The 27605-nt window shown below is 49.4% G+C and overlaps 1 protein-coding gene across 2 annotated transcripts; it reads right to left on the bottom strand.

The window, feature by feature from the left end:
- Nucleotides 1-4328: 4328 nt before the first annotated feature.
- On the bottom strand, nt 4329-27599 carry HEATR6 (HEAT repeat containing 6). 2 transcript variants are annotated; one of them, XM_080629956.1, is made up of 23 exons: nt 26748-27599; nt 25988-26262; nt 23201-23339; nt 19279-22402; nt 18344-18451; nt 17764-17904; nt 16700-16815; nt 15872-15986; nt 15519-15620; nt 14934-15071; nt 13839-14128; nt 13273-13450; nt 12775-12981; nt 12137-12236; nt 11535-11893; nt 11096-11218; nt 10619-10705; nt 9555-9689; nt 8268-8390; nt 7170-7294; nt 6414-6510; nt 5767-5971; nt 4329-5324 (listed from the first exon to the last, which is right to left on the bottom strand). In XM_080629956.1, the coding sequence occupies exons 4-23, from the start codon at nt 19471-19473 to the stop codon at nt 4738-4740; spliced, it is 3531 nt and encodes a 1176-aa protein (XP_080486082.1). In that variant the 5' UTR covers nt 19474-22402; nt 23201-23339; nt 25988-26262; nt 26748-27599; the 3' UTR covers nt 4329-4737. The 2 variants fall into 2 exon arrangements, with proteins under 2 accessions (XP_080486082.1, XP_080486083.1); XM_080629957.1 differs by having other exon boundaries at nt 19279-22398.
- Nucleotides 27600-27605: the final 6 nt, after the last annotated feature.

The following is a 27605-nucleotide window of genomic DNA, read 5'->3' as shown; positions in this document are numbered from 1 at the left end:
TGGGGGGAGCCGGGAGGGCAGAACCCAGGCAGCAAATTGCAGGAGTCAATGGCGCGGAGCCCGGGCGGCCGCCGTGTGACTGCGATTCCCCTATCATAACCCCGAATTAAACATGCAGGCAATTACTTGCATGGCTTCCCCCCGACGAGGCCGGGCCTCGCGGTCATTAATGCAGGCGCACAGAGAAAAGCCATTAGGGGTGGGTGGCGGGGCCGGGTTTCGCTGGGAACAGTTCCGCTCCAGGAAGGACCTGGGCCAAAGCCGAATTTCACACATCCCGGAGCATGCCCGAGCACGGCGGCGCCCTGAAAGCCACCTTTGTCCACCGCATCGGTCCCCAGGGTCCCGCGGGATGGGTGGCACAGGGAGGGATGGGGACAGCATCATCCCGGCACCGGCGGCGCGGCGAGGAAGGGGCTGAGCCCTGAGTCACCGCAGCCCTGGTGAACCCCCAAAAGTATTTACCCGGCCCAGCCCTGCCTTGCACGGGGGCAGCAGGAGGTGTGGGATCAAGCTTTTCACGCAAGCCCTCCGCAGAGCAAGATGCGGCAAGTTCTGCCCCCGGTTTTACGAGGAAATTCCAGGTTTCGCATAGTTTTCCCTCCCGTTCCAGGGCAAACGCTCCTGGGGCCACCCCGGGAGCCTGGAGCAGGCATTTGGGTGTATTCGTGCCCCCTGTGCCCTGCGGGAAGCCCCCACGGTGCCAGCGTGGAGCATGCCAGTGCCTGGCTGCTGGGCCATCAAGGAAACTTGTTGGACTGAAACATACCAGCACGTCTAGACTGGAACACCAGGCTGGGCCCCCGGGGAGCTGCAGGCCCCCCCCGCAGCAGCGCGGGCTCGTTTCCCATGGGTGGCACAACCCCAGGGATGCTATTGCTCACCGAGGCTCTCCAAGCCCCTTTACCATCACCATCCCATCGCCAATTGGTGCTACTCAGGCGGTGCCTCGCTGTTTCCTATGTACGGCTTCTCGCTGTTATCCTCCCTACGAGGGGTTTTCAGCCTGGGAAGAGCATCCCCCCGGAGCAGGGGTTGGCGCAACGGGCAGATGAGACCGGAGCAGAGCGGGTCGTGCCATGCGGGCGCTGCCGGGGACCATCCATCAGCGGCGACCCCAGGGCAGCCCCAGGAGGAGTGCAGGGAGGTTGCGGCGGGGCGGAAGGGAGCAAAGGGAAACAGACAGGATAAAAATCACCGCATTAGCGGCGGGGCGGCCCGAGATAGCGCAGAGCCATTTGTTACCGGAGGGGCGGCAGGCAGGACCCCAGCATCAGCCGCTCCCCGCTGACCCCGCCACTGGAAGTCACCCCTGCCTTCGCCACCCCATTGCTCACGCACTGATGTGCGCCCCACAGAGCGCGATCCCGGTCCCATGGCGGGGGGGGGGGGGGGGCGGGGGGCGGTGAAGTGCCCCCTTCCCCTCGCTTGGGGAGCAGCAGCAGGACCTCCTGTCCCGCGGGCATCGCCGCCGTCCCAGTTCTCACAACAGGAACACGCGGGTGCCCGCCCGGGTCCCGCTGCTCCAGGGCAGCTCCCCCCCCCCGAACCCCATTGTGCGCTATGGGCCCGGGGGAGGCACGGCCGGGACCCCCCGCACCCTTCACCGGGAGCCGCCCGGGGCCGGACCCGCGATCGCGATCGGCAGCGGCCGGGGACGTGGCGCCACCTCGTGGCTTGGCGGCCGGGGCAGCTCCGGGCCAGTGACCCCTTCTCTTTCCTGTTTCCCTTCTCCTTTCACTTCCCTTTCTCTCGCACTTGGCTGCATCGGGATGCGCAGAGTGCAAAATCGCGTGAAATCAGGTGAATTGTCCCTTCCCTCCCTCTCCACTTCCATTTCCCTTCCCTCAGCTGCTGGAACGGATGCACCAGGATGCTCAGAGTGCAAAATCACATGAAATCAGGTGAATTGTTGTCCCTTGCCTTTCCTTCCCTTACACTGCCCTTTCCCTTTTCCTTCCCATTCCCTCTACTTTCCCTCAGCTGCATCAGGTTGCTCAGAGTGCAAAACCCACGAGGCAGCAGGTGAATTGTTGCCTCTGCTTAGAGTCCATAAAGAAACAGTGACTGGGAGGAAGGGAAGGCAAGCATTGAAATACAAATCACTACGCGAAGGCAAGGAGAGAGGTGTTAACAGGTTCCTCAGCTGCTGCAAGCCAGGTGTGTGGCCACCGGTGAGGAGTGCTTTGGTCACCAAACCCTCTCCACACAGAGCCCGGTCCTGCCTCCAGGCACACAATTCCACAACGAGGACTTTACAACCTGAGCCACAACCCCGAGCTTTGCATCCACTGGGCCCATCAACATGGGCAGCCCTGAGGACCGTGCTGGGTACAGACACCATCGGCACGGGGAAAGGTTCCCTGTGGGCTCGGCTGCAGGAGACATCCCCGGGGCTGGGATCGGGCACTAAAGCCCTTTTGTTTTCCCCCACCCAGTGACCCCATGCAGAAGAACAGGAGGATTGTCTTTCAAACGGAGCCGATGGGGAGCTTGCGTGTCCCCTTGCCACCTCGGCTATAAATCACCCTGCCTGTGATAAGGTAATTACCTTCTCCTTGAAACTATTCATAGGAAACCCTATAAAGCGCCTGCCTTGTAAACACAACAATAAAGAGGCAGGACAATAAAACCTTGGCCGGGGTGGGGAAGGTGCTGCCGCCCCGAGCACCTCGTGCTTCACCAGTGGAGTGCCCAGGTGAGGACAGAGGCTGCTCTCAATGGCAGCAAGCACGTGGCACAGGGCACATGCAGCCCACACTGCTCCACAATCGAGCATCAGACACATGAAACCATCACTGACCTGGCTATGAGGCAGAAGAACCCAGCTCAGCTCCAGCACCATCACAACTACACCCAGGACCAACCACCAGCAGCAGAAATAGCCCCCAGGGCTGGGCACAGCCGACCCCCATGAACAACCCAGATATTAGGCCTGAATCTCCTCAGCTGCCCCTTTGCTCTCCCAGAACACGTGTTTAGGAGATGCTGAATGGAGTTAGTTCCACCAGCCAGGGCAAAACCCAGCTCCTGTCTCTCTGCTCTCCCCTGTGCACACACTGGTTTTAACCCAGAGTCAGCTCAGGGTGTCCAAAAGCTTGGAAAAGGATATTCCTATACAGAAGGGTGAACACTGGCATCAATGTAAGACCCATCCTCTTCACAGGAGGTTATGAGCATGTGGGATGAGACCACAAAATCCAGACTCTGCCTAAACTGGTGTCAGTCTTTAGTGAAGTGGCAACAGGTCACATTGGTGCCTGGATGCTCAGAGTCTATGAGCATCCCTAGGGAAATGGTACAGAAGGGAGCAGCCGATGGTGTGCACAACCACAACTGTGTTTTCAGTGGCAATGGCACAGATTTCTGCTAGAGGCTGAACACAGTTGCAAAACTGAGCCTGGTTCAGATGGTGGGAACTCAAAGATGGGTACAGCTACAATGCAGCAGGCAGAGAAAAGGAGCAAGTGTCAGCTCAAGTGTAACCTGTAACCTGAAGCATAGCCAGGCTGTTCCTGAGCCAGGATAGGGACCAGCAAGGGCAGTGGTGGTGCTCAGCTCTGCCATCTCTTCCTCAGCTTCTGTCCCAGGCAGCAGCTCAGCATTCCACAGCACTGACAGACTGCACACCAGACATTGGCAGAGCTGCTGCTCCTGCAGCAGAAGTCACTCATGCCAGGGAAGTGGCTCCATACCTGCATCAGTAAAGACTCCATCACTGTGAAGGGGTTTCGGATACTCACAGCACTTGAGGCCCACTGAAACCAGCAGCGAGGATGGGAGAACAAAGCAGATGAATTTTGTATCCCAAAGAGCTTTTACAACAGCCAGGGCTTGCTCTGAGCTCTGTTCAAACATCCACCCAGAGGTTAGGAGAGCAGGCACTTAACTCCCAGGGCCCCGGCTCATTCCTGGAGGCATCGATTTGTCCCCAGCAACATCAGAGAGCTCTGTCCTCCTGCAGCTATCAGCACAGTAAGCACACAGCAAACAGAGCAAGGAATGGGAAGGGGACAGAGCTTCAGAAACAAAGCCACATGTGCTTTAGGACAACGCTGCACCTCCACCCAGGGGGAGCGCTGCTTCAAGAGGCACAATTCCAGCCTTGAAGGACCCGCTTTGGATTTTCTGGCTTAAACAACCTAAGGAATTTCCAGGTTTTGGAAGGCAGGAGGGAGGCACAGGCCAGGTGTAAGACCCAGGGAAGGCAGACGTGTAAAGGCAAAGTGTGTTTGCTCTAAGGAATTATTCAAATATTGGCAGTTTGGGGTTTATTGCAGGAACACAACATTTGCAGTGCTCAGAAAAACAAAATTCTTCCAGGCCCTTCCTTTACAACCATGATTTTGAATACGGCAGCCAGAGTAACCCAGTGCTTCCAGATAAGCTCAGAGAACAGGTTGGTTTCATAAAACACACCAAGAAGGAGAAGGTGTTTGTTTTCCAAGGGTAATGCTGTAACAGAACTGCACCAACTACGAGTAAGGAGAAAACCAGCCATTACAGCTGAACCCAGGACACGGGTAATGTGCAAGCAGAACCAAGGGAGGACAACTCAGGGGTTCATTAAACACAGAAATGAAAAATAATAATAACATATATGAAGTTCTCCAGATCTTTTCCACCAGGTTTATGAATGACTTCAGGAAGTTTGGAACCAACTGTTTAACACCAGCTAGAGGAAGCGTTTGTTCCGGATGGCCCATGTGAGAGCAGTGGGTTCTCCTCTGTGCCCACTCAGAAGTGTAGGTTGCTGGTCACCAAAAGAGGAGTTTCTAAGCCTCTTAAATCAGCAGCACTGGCGTGGTTTGTCAGGATATCCTGCAGATAAACAGACACTCTTACCCTAGCCTTGCCCTGCAGCTGCTTCTCTAACCCACCAAGATGTTCAATAGCTCCTTTCAACACTCCCTCCCTCTCACCCAAGTCCGTGTGGGTTCCTGCTTCGTTTTCTTCAGCATCAGATTTCAGATACTGCAAGACATAGGATTTGATTGCATCCCTGTTCTCTGTTATGGTTTCCCAAATGACAGGCAGGTCCGTGCTCTTTGCCAGACTCAACAAATGGAGCAGAGCCTGGCAGATCTGTGTTCTGAGGCTGGCACTGTACTTGAACTCCAGGAAGTCCTCGGTGTCTTCACTCTTCTGCAGGGCGACCACCAAGGCACTCCAGACATGGCAGAACTGCTCGGTGGAGCCGTAGCATTCCCTCCTGCTTGGGATGGAGAGGGCCATGGCTGACTTGATCCGGACTTTAAAGTTCTTGCAGGACTTCACCACTGAGGAGAGGGCACTATAGGCTTGGGCGGTCCAAGAAGCCTCTCCTGAAAACCCCAAACCAAACCCATGCTAATCAAAATACATAAAACTATGAATCCACCTCCTGAATATTGAATGGGTTTACATTTACTGTATTTGTTCTGGTGTAAATGAGAGAATCAGGGGGTATGAAATGAAAACTTATTTACAAAGCTTCAGAAGATTAACTGGTTTTTAAGAGGAAAAGTGACATTTTGCACCTATTCACAGCTATAATCCCACCCTCATACTCCCTTCTAACATGACCTATCCAACTGAATATAGCACACTGGTGCCTGTATTAACATTTGCAGGATCTGAGCCTATTTCACCAGCAGGAATGCTCTGACAACAAGGTTCTGCTCAGTTTGCTTTCCCCCTCTTCCTCAACCCATCTGTAACAGAGCCCTTCTTATCAAGACCACAACTTGCTGTGCAGATCCAGAGCCAGAGGGACAAGTTACTCACCGAGTGGCAAGGCAGGGTTCTTAAACACATTCCCCAGGGCGTAGCAAGCATTCCAGCGCACTTTCATAGTGGCCTCACTCTGAACAGTGGAGATGAGGGCCTGGAGAGATTCCTCGATGGCTTCCCTGAACCTGGGGTTCGCTATGTGATACGGCTGAAGGAAATGAAGCACATTCCCAAGGGCCCGGACTGCGTTGCTCTTTACCTGGAACACACATACACAAAAAAAAACCCCAAACCACTTTGGCTTTCAGCTTATAGGCAAAGCTCTTGTCAAGCTTGCTGTGAAATCACGCTCAGAGCCAAACAAGGAGCCTGTCTGGAATCAGATTTGGTGTCTTATCAGACGGCAAGCTCTTGAATGCCACCAGAAAGATTGTTCTGTGCAAATGGTCACCCTGAAAAAGAACCAAACCAACCCGCTCCTGCACTGGGGAAAAGCACAATCAACTGCCCCGCAGGTCAAACAGGAAACCTCCAAGCAGGAGCCCTCAAGAGAGGATGCTGAGCTGCAGCTCCCCATCACTGGGGCAAAATGCCCCAAAGTAACCGGTGACATCTCCCCCCCTCCTTTTCTTCCTTGTAACAACAATGCAAGAGTTAACCACACCATGACACAACTCCACCCTCCCTCCCCTCACTCCTACCTTGTCTCTGTCTTTGGCTGCTTCAGTTGCAGAGCGTAACATTTTCAACAGGAGGAGATCAGAAAATTCCTCATGAAAACTTTGTCCCATCGTTTCCCTGGCAGGAGAATCACACAGTGAAAGGCCAGCTCGGATGATCCATCCCCAAAGATGGGACACAATCCTTTAGAGAGGCGTATGAACAACCTTCACTCTTTAGAGGGCTAATATGTAAGGCAGACCTTACTACATGTGACCACTATGTTTATTAATTTAAAACCAAACTATCAATGCAAGTAAGCCAGTTAGCAATGCATTAAGTCTGTAATAAAAAACAGAGGGCAATGAATTGCTCAGAGGCAATTCTGCAGCAGGAATATATGATAACTATTTCTCCTGTTAAAAATGTAACAGTAGGTCAGTCCTTGGCTTGAAGAAGTGTTAAATATTTATTAATTTTCCTCCTGTGTTATGCTGAAAGTAACCAGGGAACACTCAATTACACAAAGCAACACACAGGCAATAGAAAACTGAGAAGTAAACTTGGAATATACTCCAGACTAACGAGTAGAACCCAAGCAGTTCAGAACTCAACCCCCAGATAATACCACATTTTTTTAACAGGGTCACAGACACACAGAGGCTGAGTGGTTAAAAAGAAGCACCTAAGCCAAATTTGAGGGGGTTTTTAATACTAAGTAGATTAGTACCCTCTGTGTGATGCTGCAGGAGTAGGGGCAGGGAGAGGAATTCCAGAGGCCAAGGCCACTTACGTACATGTTGATGATCAGGGTGTCTGTAAGATTGCCCAAGGACCAAGCTGCTTTGGCACGGACGTTCGGAGACTTGTCATGGAGGGAATCCAGAATAGCATTTGCTGTGTCTGCCACAAACATCACGTCCTAGGAAAGCAAGAACCGCTGCAAAGTTAGGAAGCTTTAAAGACTCAGGTGATTTCCTTAGTAACACGCTCATTCTGGCCTTTCTAGGGGAAATGGCACCTGCACAGAGACCAGCTCCATTCATATACTCAATATGTTTGTACAGCTTGGTTTGGTCTTAAATTAACAGTGATCAAGTTCACCACTCCCTTGAGTGGCTGTTGCTGAAAGGTTTCAATGTATTCTTTCATTTTATTAGTGCTTTAGTTACTTTGGATTTAACATAATTTCCTGGACTGCCAATCTTACTCTCATCAAATCCCACTCAAAGTAATTCCTTCTCCAAACTCCCTGTTGAGCTGCCTGTTTCATCTTCTCTTCTATGGCCATTACATTTCATTTTCATTCCCTTGCTTATGGAAAAGAGTTTGCTTTCAAAGTATTTTGGAATCAAATCTCAACATCAGCTATTGCATAATTATTACAATTGCTCAGTTTAGGCCACACTGCAAAAACTCCAGTCTCCCAGCTCAGCCAAGCCAAGACCAGTTTTTCCTATGGAAACCATCCAGCATTTTCCTCTAGATAAGCTTTACTTCTGAGCTTGGAAGCAAAGCTGAAGCCTTCACATTAATACCTTGTATCCCTGCTCTGTCTTCACAGCTCCACCTCATCTCTTGCAGCTCCTTTGTGCCAACCTGGCCCCCCACTTCTGTCCCTAAGAGCTCAGGGAAGATCCTGGCTTCCCTCCTTTTGCTCTCGCTTATGAGGCACTTTAGTTTCTGCTTCATCTCATTTAAACCTGCACTGGCTCTGTTCACTACAAAAGAGGCAAGATCAGCTCTGGAGACAATAAGGAAGAGCTACACACACACTACAGACCAAAAGCAAGTAGGAAGGCCAATTCATTCCAAAGAACTCATGTCCCACATCTTCCACTTCACCAAACCCATTATGAAATGGCTCAAAATAAGAAAACCAGGGCAGTTCTGACCTGCCTGAGGCAAGAGAAGAGGATGTAGACTCCAAGTGCACGTGCGGCAGCAGCTTTTACCAGCGGGTTCTCACTGTGGTTCAGGCCAAGGAGCAGAGTGACACACAGGATCTGCTGGTCATTCTGCAACGAAAACCAGTCATGGCAATAGGGAGAAACTGAAAAGATCTCTGTCCCACTAAGACAATTGAAAACCCCTCAGATGTGGAATCTATACAAACTACCATTCAGAGCATAATCTTTAAAGTAAATCATGTGGCATTTCACGACGCCCCACAGGAAATGGGAATGCTTCCAGCAAACACGATCTTGTTGCTGTTAGGTAAGACTACAAAGGAAACCAAAATATTAACTATCATCCAAATGCCGACAGCACGGCCCAGCAGAGGTAAACCCACTGGATCAGTTGGTTTTTCCTGTCTTACTTCACTCTTTCCCCTCCATTAACAAGGACAGCCAGGCAGATTAAGTTCATCCCGGCCAGATTGTCAGTTTACCAATCCATGACAAAGATCTTGGTTTCATCAGAGCAAAGGGTCAGAGTGGGCACTGACTTGACCCCACACGGCCACAGGGACAAGAGAGTGCAGGGGATCAAAGTACAGGGTGATGAAGTACATGCTGTACTTGGAGAAACCGGATGGAGAATTCCAGAGATACTGCTGTACTAGCAATTCCTGGGCAAATGAGATCTGGCAGAGTACTCCCATCAAGAAGGGCACAGTGACATAAAAGGAGAGGCACAATGCAGTGGTGATACACTGCCAAGGCTTTCATGTTTAAAAGCATATTTTATGTTGCAAAAGGAGAGTCAGGCCAACGTATTTGTTTGCTTCTGCCAGGGCAATCGCCACAGTTCAGTGTTTCAAAAGCCAGCCAAGAGAAAAGCTATGCATGTGAACTGGTGACCATCATCTGTTCATGGCTGTTAGCTCAGCTGTGTCTTCAAAGATTTAACCAGCAAAATAACAACCCTTCACCCTTCCCTCAAGCAATGAAATTCTTGTCCTCCATCTCCCCTGCATCACTGACACGGCCAAGTACTCATGGCAGGGCCAAACAGCTTCTGTGACCCACAGTTTAATTGTTTTGGCAGATTAATAACTCCCAACATTGCCTTTTCCAGTCTTCAATGGTCACAACTTGTTCAGAATGCTTATGAAAAATGTGGAAGGTTTCTCCACCTTCTCATTTTAAGCTTTAAGAGGCTTTACACTGCTGTAATCTGGCAGACAAGATCAAAACCTCAGTGGGTTTAAAAATGCCACCTTAAAGGAGTGCTCTTACCTTCAGTCTGCTGAAAGCTTCAGGCAAGATAGAGGACAGGGCATCACAGGCGCTTGTCTGCAGAGTCGGATGGGGAGAGCTCTGAAGAGTGCCAGGCAAAGGGCCATTCAACATCATGGTCCAGAAAGTTACAACCTACAGAAGAAGCAGCCAGGTTTACCTACTTAAACTCAGCAATTATGCCTAAATTCTACAATAGGTTGCCTTTTGCTATGATCATCTTTAAGACATACTTACAGTAGGTAGCATAATCACACATGGAAGTGAGTGCAACTCTTTGCAAGCCTAAAATACTTGGCATTCAGAAACATTTTAGTACTGCTATCAAGCACTTATTCACTGAGTTCTGTTTCTTCCTTTCTCAAGGCCATATACACTTGGATTAGCTTGCATTAGGTAGAATTACAACCCCCTTCTTGAATCCACACAGCTGGGTATTTTAATGTGCTTGATTGCATTCACATCAAGTAAGAGGAACCTGGTGCTACTGGACATGTTTCCTATCTTCTAGGGTCACTGGTGACCAGCTCAATACTTAGCATAGGCCAAGGAAGCTTTTAAACTTGGCTTCTGTTCACAGAAGCAAGACTTAAACAGGCCTAAGTTACTACCAGAATGCCAGTGCCTCAGCTTCCACAAACCTGTCCAACAGCCAGCCCCAAACAATGACTTCTCCTGAAATCACATGTATTGTGGTTCTTCTGCACTCCTGAGCAGCCAGAACAGGCAGGCTGGCTCTTGTAACAACGCAAATTCACCAGACTCTGTTCTTCCACCTTTCTGACTTAGATGAGGTAGGAAGAGGAGGAATGAGGAAAGGCAGAGAGGCAGTGTTAACATCATGTAAAACAAACCCCCCCCCCCCCGCCCCGGCTACAGACACAAACAGAACAATGAAGGAAGTCTACCAAAATTGTACATATCAGCACCTATAAAGCCACAGGGCACCGAGTCCCTTTGTGCTTTCCTGCAATTGACTTATTTATCAATGCCAGTGGCTTTGCAGAGCACTCAAGAGAGGAAGCTCAGTGAAGTGGAATCTCAGAGGGAGCCCACACACTTACCGTGCTGACCGGTACTCTCTGATCAGGGCTGACGGCTGAACCGGGTTTGTACTGCTGCAGTACACCTGTGCCCAACTCCTCCAGGAGCTGCAAGGAAACAAAAGGCAACTGGGTCTTCATCAGGGATGCCTCAAGTTCCATGGAACCATAGCAACCTTTACCTGGGACTGCAATTATTTACCCAGGGAACAAAACTGAAGGATTCAGTATTGGTTTGGACTCTATTCTGTCCCTGCTAGCGAAGAAATTAGAGGAAAAGCCTTTCTTACATGAAGCCATCAGCTAGGACAGCATAACAAATTGCCACGCAAAGAGGAAATCTCCTCTGAGCTGTTCTTTGGGTGACAGAATACAGCTCCTGCACCAGCAGACGCTAAATCACACATGCTCTGAATATCCATCACTACTCATCTGTATTTGCAAAGCACACTAATAGGTAAAATTGGCTCAGTGAAGCGACGTTCCTCGTGCTCTTACTTTGGCTCCGTGAAGCTGAATGGATGGATCCATTTCTTCCATGCATCTGCAAGCCACTTCTCCAAGCTCTAGGAAATAGCTCTGAGCCATGGGGAAATGGCCTTTTACAAGAAGCGCCAACACCTAAACACAAACAAAAGGAAATCCATTCACCCTTTTTCCCTTTTATTAAACCAAAATACCCCCAATACACACAGAGAGGATGCTCATGTGCAAATCAACACTGGAACCACATACTGAACTCTGATGTACCTTGCAGTACAACTTCTAGAATACCACAGCTCATTCAAAACCTTCCTGTTCATTACCTTGTTCAAAACCAGCCACAAAAAGCACTATCAGGTAGCAACGCAATGAATTATTTACTGTAAGTGAGGTATCCTGTAGCTAAAAAACCAAGCAAGAGTGCCTGTAGAGCAACACATTCAGTATCTCCCACCTGTAAGGCTTCCAGTCGAAGGGGACATGGTTCATAAACGCTGGAAAACGATGGGAAGTTCGCATCACTGTCAGAACAGGAATCCTCTCTGGGCAGAACAATGATGGAAACACAGAGACGGAGCAGCCAGCATGGCTCTGGAGATGTGCATCCTGCTGGGTTATCCGGAGGCTCCCCTTCTGAGGGGAGGGGTTTTCTCCACTGCTCAGAGGAATTAGAACGGTGAGGGGTTGTGCTACCACTGTTACTTAGCCCTGAAGAACTGGGCTGCTGCAAAAGTAACTGCACCTCTGGTAAAGGTACTTGGATAGATACTATAGCCCCTAATAATGTGAGACTGGAAACTCGGACATTAACATCTGCAAGAAAGAACAGGGCAGGGGAAGAAAAAGCCACTCCATTAGCATCTCACTGACACATCAGCATCCTTCAGCAGTTTTCAGACAAGACAGATCATAACATGTAATTCAATATAAATGTATATGCTTATGTATTTATAAAGCACAGGGGGAAAGAGGGAAATCCACAACTATTTCATAACAAGCACTGCTGAATGAAGGTATCACACACACAAAGAGGCTCAAGTCAAACAGAATACAAACCTTTATGACAAATGTAGGGCTTTATCTGGTTCCACACTCTTGTCAGCAACCCAGGTTTTAAACGGCTGTAGGGGGCATTTGAAACCAAATTTGCAAGGCACTGAAACACACAGAAGAACATGCATGGAGCAGTGGTTATGATGTCAGCCTGGCCTCCAACACATTTGGTTTTACATTGGCAATTTTAGGTCATTTTGACAACTAATTATCTGAGGGCACCTAAAAACAAACGCAATTACCCGCTGTTTGAAAGCTGGCTACAGACTTGGCTCCTAGGAACAAGTATTTAACTATTGACCTGGCATAAAGACCAAGGAATTTCAGTAGCCCATGGAAAGGTTTTTTTGCCTATTTCCAGTTTTAAAGCCAATGTGAGTCTTCAGAATCATTGTATAGGTTCACTCAACCCCAAAAACTACATAAAAGGAATGCAGGAACAAGAGAATTGTGCTGGAAAGAGCCCTAGAACTCTGTAGGAAGACTCAGTCAATGAAGTCGTATGAGATGGTAACAGATTATTTCCCACCATCACCTTAGTCAACAGCTACAGTAATTCCTGTGCAATCTTTCTCCAAGACATAATCCAGAGACCAGTATCATCTCTTGGGCAGCATTTGGAACACTAACAGTACAGTTACCTTGACTATTTGTGTCAGTGTTTGAGAAGAGGATTCTGCCACAAGGGCCAGCAGCAGGCAGCGGTGCAGCTCCCGGATGCTAGAAGCAATAGTTACAGAGAAGGGAGTAAAAGCTCTCTTGTGATCATTAACGTCTTCAGCAACAGAAAGGAACTGCTTGGAGCCTTCCAGCATGGCTGAGAGGACTTGAAGAGCACAGGCACGGGTCTGAAACGATAAAACATTTATTACCCACTTTTAACACCTCCTTCAAGCTGATGGAGAACATTAAAAGTTAGGGAAGTCTCTTTCTCAGACAAGAGAAAATTCAACTGCAACTATTTTTATCTCACAGTACAACCAATCCTTTGTTTCCTTACCCAATCATCCTCTTTTCTTGCAGCACAGTGACCAAGCAACACAGATACAGTAGCCAAAGTACTTACTGAAGGCCAGAGAAGACAACTCAAGATTAATATGGCAAAAATACGGTGCTTTTTCTACTCAGAGCTGCCTCACCTTTGGAGAAGGGTCCTTTAAAGCAATAGTCATCAAGGACACTGACTGGGGGCTGCCAATACCAGGAGCATCAGGAACAAATGCTGACCAGTAGCCATAGAGAACTCTTTTTTCTATTGATTTTACAGCAGAGAGGAAACAGGCCAGAGCCCCCTGACGAACATTGGCTTGGTAAGACCTTAAAAACAAACATAAAGATTCATGAAATAGCAGCAAAGAAGAGTAATGGACTTAACCTCTCACTAGCATTAGTGGTCAGATGTGAGAAGAAATTCTTTAGACCAAGAACAGGAAGAGAAAGAACAAATTTACTTTCAAACCAATACAAATCACTGCTTTCCTATCTTCTTGTATCAGCACATAAATCAAAGCTGTTGATTTTCTCAACAGCTTTAAGACCAAAGCACTAGGACCCTGTTGGAAGTGTGGGAGGCTGCACACATGTAAAACTTGTGTCAGGTCTGCAGGGACAGCAGGTATGTTTTAACATGACACACAAGTTGAAATTGTTATGAACAGCAGCACACTCTGCTGCTGTGCTTTATGTTTACATGAACAACAATCACCTCACTTTGCTCTGTATTCCACCTTCAGCATCAGAATATTCCGACTCACTGCTGCTGATTCTTTTCCAGCTAGGATAACGTGAAGACAAGTGATCCTTCCCAGCAGGCACGTTTGCAACATCTGATGCACGACTCCGAGGATCTGAACCAGGACTCTTCTGCACATTTCCCAAGTGCAATTTGATCATGTCTGCTCCAAGGGCTGATTCATTTCCTGCATCACTCAAATCTCTTCCTTCCTCCACAAACTCTCCCTTCTTTTGTTTCCCTTTGGACTTTTTTCTTCTATTCTGTTTTAAGACAAAAACCACTTCTTTAGTATCTGAGAGTTTGCAAACTCTGCTTATTAGTAGCAACAGTAACATCGGCATAGGAATACCTTAGTGTAAGCAAGCAGTTAATATCTGAATAGCCTCAAAATTTAAGGTTTGGCCTCTTTATCAGTAAAGCAAAAGATTTCCAAGAAAGCTTTCAGTTAAAAACCCTATTTCAGACAAAAGTGATTAAAGAAGAGGAATGGTAAATGCTGCTGTAGATTTACAGTAGACATTTAACATGTAAAAAGAAACAAGTCAACATGACTGCACATCTTTATTTCCTCTCATGTCTTTCAGATAATTGCTAATCCAAAATGTTTACAGGGTTAAAAAATAACCCGTAGAAGGATTAAGCAGAACAAATGGGGCGGGGGGAGGAATCAGTCTCGAGATGAACTTGACTCCCCTAGGAAAGAGTCAAACAATTGTGCAAGTGTTAGAGAGAAAATGTAACTTATAAAATAAGAAGCTTTGCCTCGTCTGGACGCACCAATCCCATGTCTGCAGGCCAAGAATTCTTGGCTATAGATGAGTAACTGATGCACAGAGCTCAGCTCAGGAGAAGCAATCTCCTCAGAGCCATTTGTTCTCCTCATCTGAGTTTACAAAGCAATTTTACTCGGAGCAGAGATTTATGATCAATACCTTTAAAGCAAAGAATGTGAAATGGATCAGATGCTCAGAACACAAAGAGCCACTAATATCAGCCAGGTAAGACACAACTGCACAAACACATGCACAGTGAACATGCAGCAGAATCAGTGTAATTCAAACTTACCCCTGTTTGCTTAAAGGTGGCTGGTTCTGGCTGGTCCTGTTTGGCAGGCAACCTTTTATCATACTGAGGTAATGGAACTGGGTACAAGGCTGCTGGCATCTCTATGCTCAGTCCTGGCAGTCCATGAAACATACATTTCTAGAATGGAAACAAAAACATTATGGTCCTTTTCCTTTGTGATACACAAAGATTTACTCTGTATTTACTCAGGTGTTCATCAATTTTCAGCTGGGGTTGCAATCCTTCCCCTAGGTCTTGCCTCTCCCCAGTAAGTGCCATATATGATTCTATGATTCTATATGACAGCATTGCAACATCTGAACTTCAACTATATTTAGAAGGATTTTAAGTGGGTCCAAAAAAACAAGCCTCCCATCTTTGTCTCACATTCTTTTGTGGGAACTCCAGTTAAGAAGCTGTGAGAGAAACTCAGTGTCATCTTTATATCACATACTACATATTCCCACCATGCTCATGCTTCTCTGCTCCCTCTTCCTTGTCTTCCAATGTTTCCCATTTAACAAGCACCCGGAACACGCACCTTCCAGAGTCTGCCTTCTTCTCAAGGTGGATTGAAGTACTCACCTTTAATACTGCAAGAAGAGATCCAATTTGGTCAGTCTGCATTAGTTTCATCTTCCCTCCATTGAGAAGTGACTGGATACCTTTCAGTGCATTCTGCAGTAACTGAAAACCAACACACAGAATTACTTACTTTTCCTTTCCAAAACACTGAAGGTTCACATTTTTCAAGTGACCTTCTGGGCAATTATGGTTTAACTCAACATAATTACTGGGACACTTACTTATGTGTATTAAAAAAACAGACTATTTAAGCCAAATCTCAGTTGACAACATTCCAAATGTCACATATTCCAAATTCCAACATTCCAGCAGCACAATCTCCTAATGAGAGTATCCTAGACAATTACACTCACCATGCAAAAAGTGATGTCATCTACATCAGAGGTTTTTGAAGACTGCAGAACACTTAGGAAAGTCTGAAAGCAGACACTTCTGTAGGACTCATCCAAGTATGGCTGTTCAGGCACGCTGAGATTAAAGCAGGAAGAGACAAGTGGTTGGTTTACAATCCGTCCCACAGCTTTATAAAGTCACACAGACTCAGACCTAAGCCCTCTGCTAGGCTGAAGAGCACAGCCTCAGGTGGATGCTGGCTCTTTGAAAGGGATCCACAAAGAGCTCTACCACTGTAAAGAACAGAAGGAAACCTTCTGCACAAAGAGCTAGTACAGTCACAGCGTGCCTTACACCTACGCTGCTTCTGTGGCCTGCTTCTTGATTACAATGGCTCTCCAAGCATAGCTTAACAAGCTCTCATGGTTATAAATGCTTTTTAGGCAAAAAACAGCATTGAAAAGGGCTTAGAACGACTGTGGCATCAGCATATTTACATGTGGAACGGAAAAATGGAATAACTGACAATCACTGTAAAAGCTTTTAACTGGCAATTTCTTATGCAAAATTAACCCAGAGAATCATTGCAGGGACCACACAGAACTACACTTCTTATTTTCTTCCTTAAACTAATCTCTGTGTCATTTTATCTGGAAGACTGAGAGTTTACCATTTTACCCAGAGAGAAGAGACCTTGGAGCACTGAAGTTCTACATTTCAAATTCATGCATATACCCCTTACTAGACCTAAATTTGCTGTTCCCAGCCCAGAGCAGACCAGCTGTCCTTGCTGTCAGATGTACATCTCCTAAAGCACCCACTCCACCATCTGGAAGGCTTGCACGCACCTGAGACAGAGGTTTGCCATGCTGCGTACTGCTGCCCTCCGGAGTTCCACGTCGGGCTGAGCAGCATCGCTGAGCTGCACCAAGAGCCCAGTCTTGCCCAGCAAATCCGGGAGATGCTAAAACAAACCACCAGGAGCCATTAGGAATCAGTGCTCTTCCCTCAGCCCCCTGCTTCTTCTGTTTGGTAGCTAAACATATCTATGCTACCAAGAAAAGAGTTGTCAGCTGCAGATCCAGATCCCACAGACAGATTATGTTTATGCAAAAATGCCATGAAAATATAAATTTCCACAGTTCCCTTATTTTGTACTGAAAATTACTGAGTGTGAGCACAGTTGAGGCCGAGTCCCAGTTTATGCTTTCTTCCCAGACACAAAGCTAAGTTAGTAACAACTGCTCTACCAAATTGCTGCAGTTATGTAGGCTACAAACCCACGCAAGCTGGCAGCTCCAAAACTGCTACCATCACCTCCCCGTGCTTCAGCCCAGCAGCAGAAACTGCTCTGCACGCTGCCAAGAGCTGGCGACAGCAGGATTCAACATACCAAGCACCAGCAGTCACACTGCAGCAACAAGGAGCTTCATGCAAACCCCTCAGGCCTGATACCTGATAGGCTCCACTTTGAAAGGGCTTTGAGCCCACTGATCTGGTTACTGGGTAAATTTCAGGCTCCTCAATGGAGCCTGCTGAGGAACGTGCAATTTGAGGCTCCCCGTGTTCTTCCTGCCCAGTACACAGGTATACCAGGGTGGTCAGACTGCAGATTAAGCCTGGTGCCCTTCTTCAATAGCCTGCCTTTGGCTCAAGCCAGGTAAGAGGTGGTCCCTACAGCTGCAGCCTGCAAGTATAGAGGTATTTGGCATGGGAAGAATCTTGTTATATCCTTATTATTAGTAGATGCATCTACCACACCTGAAATTCAACTTCCATCAGTCACTATTTAAATGATACCTGATCTTAACATGAAGATAAGGCAATCTGAGAACATGATAGCTTTCTATTCTTTCTTATAGGGAAAAAATAAATAAAAGTAGAAATAGTAAAAAGGTGCTTGCAAACTCACTTTCTGACATTTAGGTGCATTATTGTAGACAAGAGCTGCCAAGGCTTGCACAATTTCCACGTGTGTCCATGAGCTGCACTGTTTAAGAGCAGAGATGCAGTAGGAGAGAAGGAAATTCAAGTTCTGTTCATCAACCAGCACCTGTTGTAACAGAGAAGGTCAAGAAAACATCATTATGTACTGCTGGAGCTAATATACTGTATATATTAACCAGTATATTAGCACATACTAATATACTCAGATATATTGGTTACAGATGTGGGTGATCTGGCTGTTAAAATTACAGAGCATCACAGAATCAGCCAACACTTAGGAAACAGATAAACCAAAACAAGTGTCCTGTAACCTGGGTATTTTTGATGGTGTATCATGTTTGACAGAGCTGTTTTTACATGGGGAACCAAGCTCGAGCCACAGATCAGAACCTCAGCTAAGAATACATATGTAATACAGGGAAAAATCCAAGTAACTGCATGAAGGTTGGCTCCACAGCACTGTAAGAAGGCAGGAGGTCTCCCTTAGCGAGGGATCAGGGAGGCAGCACACAAGGAAAGAAGGGACAAGGCCAAACTTTCCATACCTGAAACCTGTTAAGTAAGTGATGGATAAGCTGACAGACTTTGCTGACAAGATGTTCCTGATCAAGGTGAACCAGCTGACAGGCTTGGACAAGCAGAACACAGACATCCTGGAAAACAAAGCCTCCGTTTATTACTTAGAGACTACAAAGCCAGGGTGGAAACCACATCACCAGCTGAGACTCTGATTGCACAACCAGATCTCTGTGTGGGTACCACTGACATCGATACACAGGGATAATGGAATGAATGAAACTCCAGATAGTGAGCTTCCCTTCCCCTCATTCACCCACAGACCTTCATCCCTGTGCAGGGGGATGCTGACACAGGACTCATATTGCAATAGTACTGCCCAAACAACACAGCTTCAGCATTAGAGTTAAATCAAAGCTGATAATAGTAGCAAAAGATATATCTAGAGTTAGATCAAGGCACAGAAGGGGCACGGGGAGACCATTGTCCAAATGAATAAATTTCCAAGTGCAAAGTAATCCTAGTCTGGAAATAAAATGAAGAAAACCGGGTAAATCAGCAGTGCTTATAGGGCAGTAATGAAGTACAGTGTGCTCCCAACAAAGCAGTGTCAATACCGTGTAACTACAGCACTCAGCTTTGAAGGGCTTACTTTAAACTTGACATGTTTTATCGTATGAATATCAGACTATGATATTACTCAGTCCTTCTGCCATTACTTACTCCTGCTGCCTATAGACCCATTCGCTGCCCGCTCACCAGCATCTCCCACCGTGCCCACCCTCCATCTCCACCAGCGCTCCTACCCACGCCGGCAGCAGAGCTCACAAGCCCCAGAGGAGGCAGGGAAGGGAACCCGGGTGACGGCAGAGGGGGAACATGGTCCTGGGTAAGGGGGAGAGCGGAGGAGGCGCAGGAGAACCCAGCGATGTCCGGCCCCGGCCCCGCTCCCGCCACGCGGTACCTGCGGGCTGGGCCCGGCCGCCGGCGCCGTGCCGCAGCTCTCGGAGATGAGCTGATCGAAGAGCAGGTGGAGCTCCGTGCGGCGGCTGCTGTCGGGCCGCTCCGCGCCGGGCCGGGGCCGCAGGGCGCCGAGGCGAGTCAGGTAGCGGCGGAAGGAGCCGCCCAGCTCCGGCTCCTCCGCCACGGCCGCCGCCATCTTCCGCCTTCCCGCCGGCGGCGCTATGGCAACGCGGAGCACTTCCGGGGCGGGCGGGAGCGCAGCCAGGGAGAAGCGAAGGGGGAGCCCCGGGGCAGGGCAGGGACCAGGCCCCGGCCTCGAGGGGCTGTGTCAAGCAGCACAGGGCCTGCGGCTGTGTCACCTTGCATGGCATTGACTGCATTGACTTGCATGGCATTGACTTGCATGGCAGTGACTGCATTGGCATCATCACAGCGGTGTCACCCTTGTGGCTGTGTCACCCTCACAGCACTGGCAGCACCATAGCAATGTCACCCTCACAGCAGCATCACCCTCAGAGCTGTGCCACCATCATGGCACTGCCACCATCATATAAATGTCACCCTCACAGCTGCATCACCATCATGGTACTGCCACCACCATAGCAATATCACCCCCACAGCAGTATTACCCTTCATGGCCATTCCACTCTCACAGTCCAGGAAGGAAGGAGAATTCATGATGATGGAGCAGCAGGACAAGCACAAGCACCTGCCCCAGGCAGTGACTGCAGCTCTGGGCCTTGGGACCGGGTGCCATGGCCGTGGGGAGCACCCCAGCGGGTGGCACTGCATGTCCATACCATGGCCACAACACCCAGAGCCATCGGGACTGTGGCTCAGGGCTCCCTGACTGGAGCAGGAGCACTGGGAAGCCACACACCCTGCTCCCCAAGGAGCGGCTGGGGGGGGCTGTGCAGGTTTTAACCATCGTGGAGACTCAGTGTTTCTTTAAAAGCAACTGTAAGTGATGGATGTAACCTGGAATCAGAGCACAGAGGAGGGCTGCTGAACTGTCACACGCTGTTCCTGCCGTGTACCCGTCGCCCTAGCCCAGATCTGTCTGTACCTGGCTGAGGCACAGAGATGTAACAGATTTACAGCACTGGGGATGTGAGGGACTGGTAGCTGGGAAGAGAAACCTGCTCACCTTATGGATGCTCCTCCAGATATGATCTGCACCTCACCTGGAATTCATTCCTTGCATCAAGTGAACAGCAGCCTCCTGCCACTTCCTTGTGAACAGGATCCCAGGAGAGAAGCCAAGGACTGAAAGGCCCCAGCTGATGAGGAAGTGCACTTGATCGGGAGGGAGCCAAGCCTGCTGCATGTGGACCGCTGCCAACACAGGGATCTGCATCACCCAGGAAGGAGCAGGAGAGCTGCAGGATCAGGGCGTGGTGTCCTCTCCTTCCATGGCACAGGCAGGCGAAGCCAAGGTCTGGAACCTCACTTGAGAGGCTCTTACCCCTGGTTCACCTCACTTAACCTTCCCTTCATCTCCTTATCAGACTGAGCACCTCGAGTAAGAAAAGTACATGCTGTGCCACCAGCACTGTGGCCTTGGCTTTCTTCTTTGCCCTGGGGCTGTCTGGTTCTAATTGCTGTGCTTCTTACCTTTATCATTCCATTTATTATCTGTCCCAACAGGCCTCTGAGGCAGGCACAGCAAAACAAATAGCAAAGAGACACCCTCAAGCGTGTTAATATTGTGCAAGGATGATTTTAGAGCGCTCTTTGCCATCTCAGCCCAGCCACTGCTCTGGGCAGTGCAGCTGCTTCATAGCCTGTAAGTGCTCTGGGAGGCAGCATCTGGGGATGGACTCAGGCAGGGCTGCTTTGGGATTGAAGTCTGAAAGCCAGGAATGTCAGCGTTGCCTTCCCAACTTTATTTGGCACAAAATTCCACCAAACCCACACTTTGGGGTTCGTTCCTTTTGTCACCAATTTATTTTGTGGTTTATTCTTTTTAGAACTTTTTAATACATATTTAAGCTTTTCCTTTTTCCTTGTCCTGCTTTCAAAGCGGTGCTGCAGTGTGTGTTCTGACAGCAGCTCCTGCTTTTGTGATGCCCTCATAAATCCATGACTGAAAGCAGACCGACACTGCTCATAGGTTTAGAAACCAGCCCAGAGCTGGGTAAAGATGCTTAGGGAATTACTCCACTGCAGCTGGTGATGTTACACCAAGGTACATTTTATCAGTGTTTGCTCACCCCTCCAAACCCCCAAAGGAGAGCAAATGTGGTGGGGTATGAGGGAAAACAGCACAAGTCCTCGACTGCTACTGTCATGCAAATACATCTGGTTCAGCAGCCCAGAAGCAGACTTCAAAGGACACAGAAGTCATTAGAATCATAGTTCAAAGAAGAAAAGTGAGCAGCTGGTCTGGGCCATCTGGTTGGGGACATAAAATGGGCTCTTTCTTCCCCAGTCAGGGTATGACATTTTCATTAATCATAGGAGCATCTTAACATTAACCAAGGTAATGCTGTTCAAAATGTCTTAACAAATCATCAAACCTGCTGTCTCAGCAAAGCTACAGTCCAGTCTGATCCTTCCTCCCAGCATGCCAGAACTGTGATTTTCAGTTGGTATTTTCAAAGCAAATTAGTGGGAATTACATTCCTCAGGCTCCTTTGAAGGTCTCAGGGGGGAATGTGGTCAGGATTCCCCAGGCTGTGCAGGAATCACCTTCTCTATTGATTCCAGAAGCCACCTTTGGTTTAAAAACATATGGAGGAGGTGCCCTCACTTGGCTGGCTTCATCCCACCAGTGGGGATGATTCACCCCCCAGCAGACATCTCAGCCAGGGCAGGTTCCGGCCCCAGTGGTGTGAACAGAAATCCCTGGTTTAGCTGCTCTGATCTCAAGGCCCTCAGGAGCTCCTGGAAGTTGCTCTTCCTGTTGAATATATGGATGACTTCCTTGAAATTCAGGCAGGTGGTTTGATAGTGCAGGGATGTGACAGCTGCCAGGGGGAAGCCAAACTAAACAGAAGCCACAATGGGGAGCTCAAGGGCATGGCAGATACCTGCTGATTTTGACAAAGTGATGATGACCTGGGAGCTGCTGCTGGTTCTCCTGCCTCCTCCTCGCCTTGCAGAGCTGTCAGCTCTGTCTCTTCCTGTAAAAGGCAAAATGGAGAGAGTTCATCTTCATGTTATTGCTCTGGGAGCATACCTGGCCCAAAACCTGCATGGGAATTCGGGGGTTTTCAGCCCCAGGCTTTCCCAGACGCCACTGTTTCCATCACTCCTGCCTTTGCTGGTCTTTCCTGGGAAAAAGGGACGCTTGCAAATGTGTACATGCAGGTAATACACCCCTGGGACTGGGATTTACCTGCACCCTGCTACACATCTACCCTTCCCCATAGGCATGTGCACATTCAGCCCCCCCATACTTAGTGGGTGTCTCCCAGCCTTCCCAGCTGTTTTCCCAAGCTGTGGCCAGCTGACAGGACAAACAGCACTGGCTCTGGGCTTGTTTGCCACTGAACAACAGACACAACTACTTGAAATCCCTCCCTAATCTCATTCTATCCTGCAAACGACTGCTGGGTTATCAGGATGTTAGCACGAGGCAGCAGCAGAGACTGGGACATGATTTGGTAGTTGGGATAATTCCTCCCCTGTAATAAGGGCCATTACAGCTGAGCCTGGTACAAGGACTTGGTTCCAAGATTTTGGGAACACTGCTACTGTCTTCATGCTTCTCTCCTGAGGATTTATCCTCCCAGAGCTGGGATGCTTCCATGTCTGCCTTTCCTGGGAGATGGTGGGGACACAGGGGACCGTGGTGAAGCCTGGCTGGTGTGAGCAGAGCCTGCAAACACCTCTATACAACACAGCACAGACTTGCTTTTGGAGTTGCAGACCTAAATCTGTTCTCATTAGAGACTGATGAATTAACACAGAAAATCTACCTGCCCAGGCCCGCGAGGGATGAAGGAGCAGGGGCTGCCATCGTTACCACTGGGCTGGATCCCAGGAAGCTCTGTGAGGAGCGAGGAACACAGGACCCGAAACCACAGCGACCTGCTGGGAGTTGGAACAGCCAGCAACCTGCCAGGGATACACACCAAACATGAGCTAATCCCAACAAAAATAGGAGTGAAATCACAATTCAGATGCATAATTCATGTGCATCATTTTATCTCCGCTGGATATTCCCCAGGGATGTATTCTAGAAAATGCTTGCTTTCCCCTCCCCTCATCCTTCCAAAAGTGCCGTAGATGCAAATCATTGGAGGCAGTGAGGGGTAGGAGCTCTGCTGGGTTACTAAATCAATGCTAAATTTGTCTGAGTTTCTAGCCTATGCCTTGGCAAGTTATGCAGATTGAAGCTGTTGTAGAGACATGCGGACTTGGAATAATCACAGGATTTTAATTGCTTGCATTGTGAACCCCAGCTCCTGATCGTATCCGCATGGAAAACCAACAGTTTGCACTTGCAACTGCTAAAAATGTTAAACAATAATGGCAATTAAGAGATAATTATAGTCACTCGGAAGCCCGGGTTGGAGTTATGGCTCCAAGAAGACATCCCAACCGACCAGGAAGCGTTGCCCTGTTTACTGCAGACCTCAAGCTGCTTGTTCTGTGATGTGAGATCTGCCAGATTTAATTGCTTAATGATTTTCTATGAAGCATTTAAGTCCCCGGTATCTTCAGCCAGCCCAGGCTCTGCCTGAATTGCGCTCCTCAGTGCTGGAGGACAGTGGCAGTGTCAAAGCCCTGGCCTGGCACCTGATGCGTGCTGAGTCACCCAATGGGTTTCTGCTGCTACTTACAACACGGAAAAGGTCCTGGGACCCCTGGCCAGGGGAACGGCAGCACCCATGGGTGGGTTTCTGCTGAAGGGGGACACATGGGTGCTGTTCCTCAGTCCCTCTGCAAACCATGGTTTCAAAGGGAGCCTTCGCATTGTGGGTCCAGGTTGGGCCCATCCAGGCTGACCCAAAGGCCACAGAGGAGCAGACACTTTTGGCCAGGGCATTTGGAACCCTTAAGAGAAAAATGGACTTTTAGAAGTGGATTTGAGAGGTTTTGTCCTTGCCGAAGCATTCTGGGCTTCCCTCAAGAACAAAAAGGCATTTCTTTCTTTCCAGAGCCATGTTCCAGGCCGGGTGCCAGCTGCCTATGTGCAGGCTGCAGCAGAGGCACATCCCAGCTCTGTGTCAGCCCTAGGTCCTTTCCTGCCAGAGGAGCGGTCCCAGCACAACCAACAAGGAAACCCCGCAAGATGGGCACGAGATTAAACCCCAAACCTGTAATCAAACCCTTGGTGCAAAAAGATCTGTGTAAGAAGGGATTTACACTCCTCTGACTCAGCTTCAGCAGCTAAAGCTTGGGTCAGGCTGTGTGTACACCCTGGTGCTCAACGCTGCTGCCAAACCTTGGAGAAGACCTTCCATCGTGCCCGAGCAGCACCTCATGCTGCTCACTCCCTGCTGCTCATCCTGGCTGGGGTAAGACATAGGAAAACCCTTCCTGATGGCCTCAGTGCAGTGGGGCACCCACACAGGGGCTGCTCAGGCCAACGTGCTGGTGGGAGCACACATCCAGCTCTGCAGATTCCAGCCCCATCAGTGTGTAGGACTCAGTGGCCAGGGCTGCAGGAACAAAGGGTGGCTTTCACTGCACTCACCCTGCACAGGGACTGCTGTGCTGAATTCCTCGGATGCTTTTATGGGCTGCAACCAATACACAGGGAGAGCACAGCTCCCAGCAATCTCCTCCCCCTGAAAGCACTCCATTCACACCCGGGATGGAAGGAGGTGAAAGAAAAGGCCATGCATGTGTTTAAATGCAGGGGGGCCCTACTGCATGGGGGGCTTGGGTCTCTCCCCAAAAGCCTCCCTGCCCAGCAGGCCAGGGGCACAGGCATGCAGGGTCTGGGCAAGCAGCTGAGCTGCAGTCAGGCTGCTCTGCAACGGCCATAAATCAATGGAGATGTGTAAGCAAGGCAGGGAACAAAGGACATGGAGAGGTGCCATGGCAGCTGGCAGCCACACCAGCGGATGGCGTCTGAGGAAAGCCTCTGACCAAGCCTGCATGGGATGAGAGCTCTGCCACCACTGGGTTTTCCACCAGGCCACAGCAAGCTCTGTGCATTTGATCTCAGTCCCCAGCACTGGGACAGAAGTGGACGGTGAGGCCACTACAGCAGCCAGTGTCCACAGGCAGGAGGAAATAAGCTACACCAGGGCTGGATAAAACTGTCCCTCCAGCTTAATCCAAGGCCACATCCTCCTGAGAGCAAAGCAGAGCCTGGTGTTGCCCCTGCTCAGGGTGGGCAGCTCCCTTCTTACCCCCCTGTGCTGGGTGCTGAGACCACTGGTGCTCAGTGCAGTAGAAGCAGGGTGCCTGCCTCCTAACAGCAGGGCTGGTGAAGGCACTGACCTGACAATAAGCAGTTATTTGTCTCGTTGGTAATGAGTTATTACTCAGCCTCAGTGAGACATTGCCTTAAGGGAGGAAGCATCTGATCATCTTTTAATAAACACAGTTGACTCCTGCAGCTCCTGTATCTATAAAGCACTCCGAGACACATGGCTTATGCACAGACACTGCTGCTATGAGTCACAGTCTGGGAAAGGGTGTTGGAATCATTGCTCAATAAATAGAACAAAGCAGGGAAACCTCGAGTGGGCAGGGATGGCACAGCCCTGCTTCCTTCCCCACGTGCCACTGGCCTCCTAAGGACTTACCCATTGGAGGCTGAAAGTGAGATAAAAATCATTTCCATGTTTTCTCTCTTCATCTCAAATCTCCCACGAAGGCATGGAGAGAAGGATCCATCCCCTGGGTACCAGGTTCACCAGCAGCAGGCTCTGCTTCCGCATGCTTGAGGCTGGATGGAGGGAAGGAGAGCACTGACGTGCAGCCTGGGTGTCCCCATGGGAGCAGGGTGCAATGCCCGGTCCCTGTGCAGGATGCCCGGGGTGGGGAGGATGCTGCCATCACTTTCTCCCTTCCTGGAGTCCTAAGCGGTCATGGAGAAAGAGAAGAACATTGTGCCACAGGCGGAGCAAGGCTGGCTCTCCCTGCTAACACCTTCTCCTGGGGCACTGCACCATGCTCCCTCCACAGGATGAATCCCAGATCATGGCTAGTAGTTACACACATGGAGCACAGCTACCCACAAACAGCCTGCCTGCTTTCCAGTGCCACAAAGGCCACATCTGGAAGAAATATTCCATGTGAGGGATTGAATAACTTGGCTTGTACAACAGAAAGTAACGGGACACTCTCTCCAACCGCAAGCCACAGTTACCCACAGCAAACACACATGCACATCTGCAGGCATTGCCCTGCACCCAGACCCCCACCCACAAGCACTTCAGGCTCCCCTGCAAGCAGACATCTTCTGAACCTTGTAAAGCAAGGCAGTAACATGTATGGAGTTTACACTTCAATAGCATCTTGCCCAAGCACATCTGGAAGCAGTTTCTTTCCCCGGATACATACCTTCCACCCTGTGCTCCACATCCAGATGTTTCCAAACACCTTCATGCCCCTGGTGAAACAGAGCAGCCATCCTGGGGGATACTGTGGCTTCTCCAGCACAGGAACAGTTAATGCTCAATGCAGGACACCTGCGTCTGGTGGAAACTGGAGACAAAGTGGAGCCCAGCAATGGAAAAAGCCAAAGCCAAAGCCAAAAGCTGTGTCCGGCAGCTGCTGGGGAGCCTGAGGGGCAGGCAGCAAGGCCAGAAAGCTGCATGTTAACACCTCGCATCACCCTCAGCCATTTAGAGGGAAGCTCTGTGTAGCTTGGGGCAGTTTGTGTCTTCCAGAGCCCCAGGGCTATGCAAGGGATGGATTAGGGGGAAGGCTGAGCACACAGTGTCTGCTGCAGGGCTTAGGGGAGCTGACCAGGGCTCAGTTTCGCTGCCTAATTGCTAACAGTGTGAGTTAGAGCGTCTCTTCCTGAGCCTGAAGCAGGACTCCCGCTGCAGGGACACATCCAAGGAAGCACCAAACTCATTTTCTACTCACGTGTGTCAACTCTGTCCCTCCAGCCTGGGCAGGGCCTCCCCATCCCTCCAGAGATGGATTTACAGCAGCACCACAGGCACTGGATTCATGGCTGGAAGGGGTGCTTCCCACCGGGGGGAAGCTCAGGCTGGGAAAGTTCCACCACCTCAGGTTTGGATGAGTCCTCCCAGGCTGCAGCTGCACTTGCTTTGACTAAGAGCCCTCTGCATCAAAGGGACCCAATCATCCCACAAGGCTACAGAAGTTTTCCTGGAGCTGCAGGAAAGGCCTGCTTAAACCCTGCAACTACACTTCCAGCTAAAAGGCTGACTGGGAGTAGTGAGGGAG

This window comes from Psittacula echo (assembly GCF_963264785.1).
Source record: "Psittacula echo genome assembly, chromosome: 15".
NCBI lineage: Eukaryota > Metazoa > Chordata > Aves > Psittaciformes > Psittacidae > Psittacula > Psittacula echo.
The sequence above is the reverse complement of the archived record's forward strand: the minus strand, read 5'-3'. Positions and strand labels throughout refer to the sequence as shown.